This window comes from Sinocyclocheilus rhinocerous, unplaced genomic scaffold (assembly GCF_001515625.1).
Source record: "Sinocyclocheilus rhinocerous isolate Xijiao unplaced genomic scaffold, SAMN03320098_v1.1 scaffold1164, whole genome shotgun sequence".
Taxonomy (NCBI): domain Eukaryota; kingdom Metazoa; phylum Chordata; class Actinopteri; order Cypriniformes; family Cyprinidae; genus Sinocyclocheilus; species Sinocyclocheilus rhinocerous.
This window is the reverse complement of record NW_015643253.1, coordinates 174,083-177,119: the sequence shown is the minus strand read 5'-3', so window position 1 is coordinate 177,119 and position 3,037 is coordinate 174,083. Positions and strand designations below refer to the sequence as shown.

Genomic DNA, 3,037 nt, shown 5'->3' with positions numbered 1-3,037 from the left:
AAAAGCACTTGGAATTTGCTGCAACAATATCAGATTTTTATCACAAAACACACCAGACGCAAGACTCCAAGCTCAGGTACCTTATGAAAACTCGCCAATGCCCCAAAATTGTCTGCTTGAGTAATTACTGTAATTATTTAATACATGAGACCGTAAACTACAATATGTGATATCTTCACCTTTCACCGAACACAATATGAGTCAACAACATTCACAGACTACATGTGTACTCCAAATGCTGCTAAAAACACATCAAAGAAATATACAAATAATCCACCCACGACCACCCTGAAATTATAGACGAAATATTTATTTAGACAACCAAATGCATGCCAGAAACACCAATTTTACATAACTGACAGCTCCCTTCTCCTCCCTTGTTGCACCAGCCAGCTCCAAATCAGCTCCATCTGGGGCAGGAAGTGAACTGGAGTGCCAACTGGTGGGTATACCTCTGTATTGCATTGAAATGACATTTGTGGGGGGAAACCTGTATGTGTTGAAAAGACTATAGACCTATAATACATAAAAAGGGACAGGGTGCGTCTAGATGCAAATGGCAAAAATATTCACATCTCGTACATCTTGCATGGCACAGAAATGACCTCTCGCACGACACACTGACAATAAAAAATAAAGATGCACAAAGGCAGAATTCACATGCAGTGTGTTCTCCACGGCATCTAATCTGACCTAACCCACACATTTTTTTAGGGAGATTCACTGCTAATCATTGGAGATGATTTAATATTTCTTGTTAGTTTTGCACAATGAAGTTATAACAAGACCTAAAAGAAGATAAGCTTAAGAGACAGAAAAAGAAAGAACAAACAAAATTAAGAAAGCAAGCATGTAAAACTCGATTAAAAGGAAACAGATTTGCAAACAGCCTCATCTGCAAACGCTCAACAAGAATCTGAGCCTAGAAACAAATAATTGGTCCATCTATGTGAACTGTGGCCCATTGTCCACATTTACAACGGAATAGAAAAAAATTATATCAAAAATAAATGCAACCCTTTGAACAATAAACAATAACCAGCAATAAATAATCAAGTGGTGTTCCGCTGTATATATATGTACATATACTAGGGTCACTCAGCATTCAGCCTAACATAGACTGATTTAGCAAATTAATGATGCAAACGTATGAAATATGAGTAATAATAATTTAGAAATACACTACATACATTATGGAAATATCTAAAAACATCTTTCAAAAGATGTTCTTTCATTTTTACGCAACCGACATTTAGAACGATCATCTAGACGGCTGTAATCTGCAGACAGTTCGACTATGCAACTGGCTTGGAAGAGCTTATTCATTCAACTCATGCACGTTGTATTTGAAAACTAAATTTTGGCAGAAATGGTCACCACAGTTGTTGACTTTTTTTAGTCAGTCAGGTCCACTTGATTATCTGAAACATAATTAACACAAACATCAAAACGCTTCTGAGGATCAGAGGTTAGACAAGCTGTTACTAAGGCATGCCTTATTTTCACCTTTGACCAATTGTGTCCATAATTACTTAGTGTTGTTCTATGTACAGCACAATGCTTGCTCATATATTACAGTCTTTACAAATCTAAGCAACTGGCTTCCAGTTTTCCAGGTGCCCACTTCACTCCACCATGTCTTTTTTCATATTTTGTCATATCGACAAAAGAGTTTCCTTTGAAATCATCTTTTTCCATTGGCACTATCCCATCGTATTGCAAAGGTTTTTTGGCAAACAACCGTTTTGCGTCCTTTGATGAAAACATCACGTGTATGATGTCGGATCTGTAACACTAGTAGTGTAAAAGGTCTTTGCTGTCACATCACAACAACAAAGTCAATGTGCTTTCCCTGGTGAACAAGAGACGTGAGCAGGATTTCTAGTTGAGTTCACCGTTTTTGAGTTTTGTGCTATCGATTATGGCCGCACTGCACGTTTGTCTGTTGTATGAGTGACTGATGCAGATGTTTACAAGTGTCTACTGAGTGTTCGTGAGTATATCTCACACGCTGCGTGGTGGTCTCTGCTGTTCGTGGGTCCTGCGGTTGCGCCCCCTCTTGTTCTCCTGAAGCTGTTTCCACTTGGCTGTGTTAGGAGGTCCTCTTTGTGGGGTCTGGGTGCCTCTTTTTCCCTGGTTCGGCTGTGCTCTTTGGCTCTCGGGAGCACTTTGGACCTTCTGCGTGCTCTGAGTGTCCGGTTTGATGCTTTGGCTCTCTGTGTTCATGGTACTTCCAGGGATTTGACTTCTTTGCAAACCTGTGGACTTCGGGAGAATCTGAACAGTTGGGTTGTTCGGCACTTTGGGTGTGTTTTGCGCTCTCTGCGTTGGGTTCTGCAAAGTCTGAGCCGTCGTTTGAGGGGTCTTTTCTGTTTTTGTACCCACGCCAGCTACAGGGTTGACTTTGGGGGTTTTCTTTCCCTTCGGCTTCTTCTCTCGCTTCCAAACGCGCTCGCAGAACTCGTCCACGCTGTTGAGATCTGGGTGCTCCAGCAGGCTCATGAAATCCCGATACCAGAGTTTGTGTTTGGGGGACGGATCCTTATTATTGGCGTTTGCCCGGAGCAGCAGCTCGCCCACGCGCTGAGCTGGGATGACCTGGAGATTAATACGCAGCAGTGGTTGAATGAAGCCATGCTCGACGGCATGGCAGTGGTACACTCCTGAATCGGCCTGGGTTAGACTTCTGATCAGCAAACCCTGGCCCGTAAGACTCAGCCTTTCATCAATCACAATCTGACATGGAGAAAAACAGATTGAGTTTATTAACACTTTTTCATAGATTTTGACCTCAAAAATTGACCCATTAGGTCCCAGACCAGAACCTAAATGCTGATGTTACATCTGGGGTGCAAAGAAAACTACAACACAGTTGGGGGATTTTCTTACACAGCAGGAAGGCTGAAATCTGATCATTATTACATTAACAAAATGACCGTCTGGGGTGAGGTGTAACTTACTTTAGCACTATTTTTTGCCTGATAATATCTGAAAGAGAAACACAGCTGGTGTATGTGTGATGGTGGGTGGTGGGTGT

At 41.7% G+C, this 3,037-nt stretch overlaps 1 protein-coding gene across 1 annotated transcript in view; it reads right to left on the bottom strand.

Annotated features, from left to right (window-relative positions):
* Nucleotides 1-294: 294 nt before the first annotated feature.
* Nucleotides 295-3,037, bottom strand: part of sema3aa (sema domain, immunoglobulin domain (Ig), short basic domain, secreted, (semaphorin) 3Aa) — a 34,244-nt gene continuing 31,501 nt past the window's right edge. Inside the window, exon 17 of the mRNA XM_016574650.1 lies at nt 295-2,736. Coding sequence (XP_016430136.1) covers nt 2,005-2,736 — 732 coding nt within the window. The 3' untranslated portion in view covers nt 295-2,004. The remainder of the gene's footprint in view (nt 2,737-3,037) is intronic.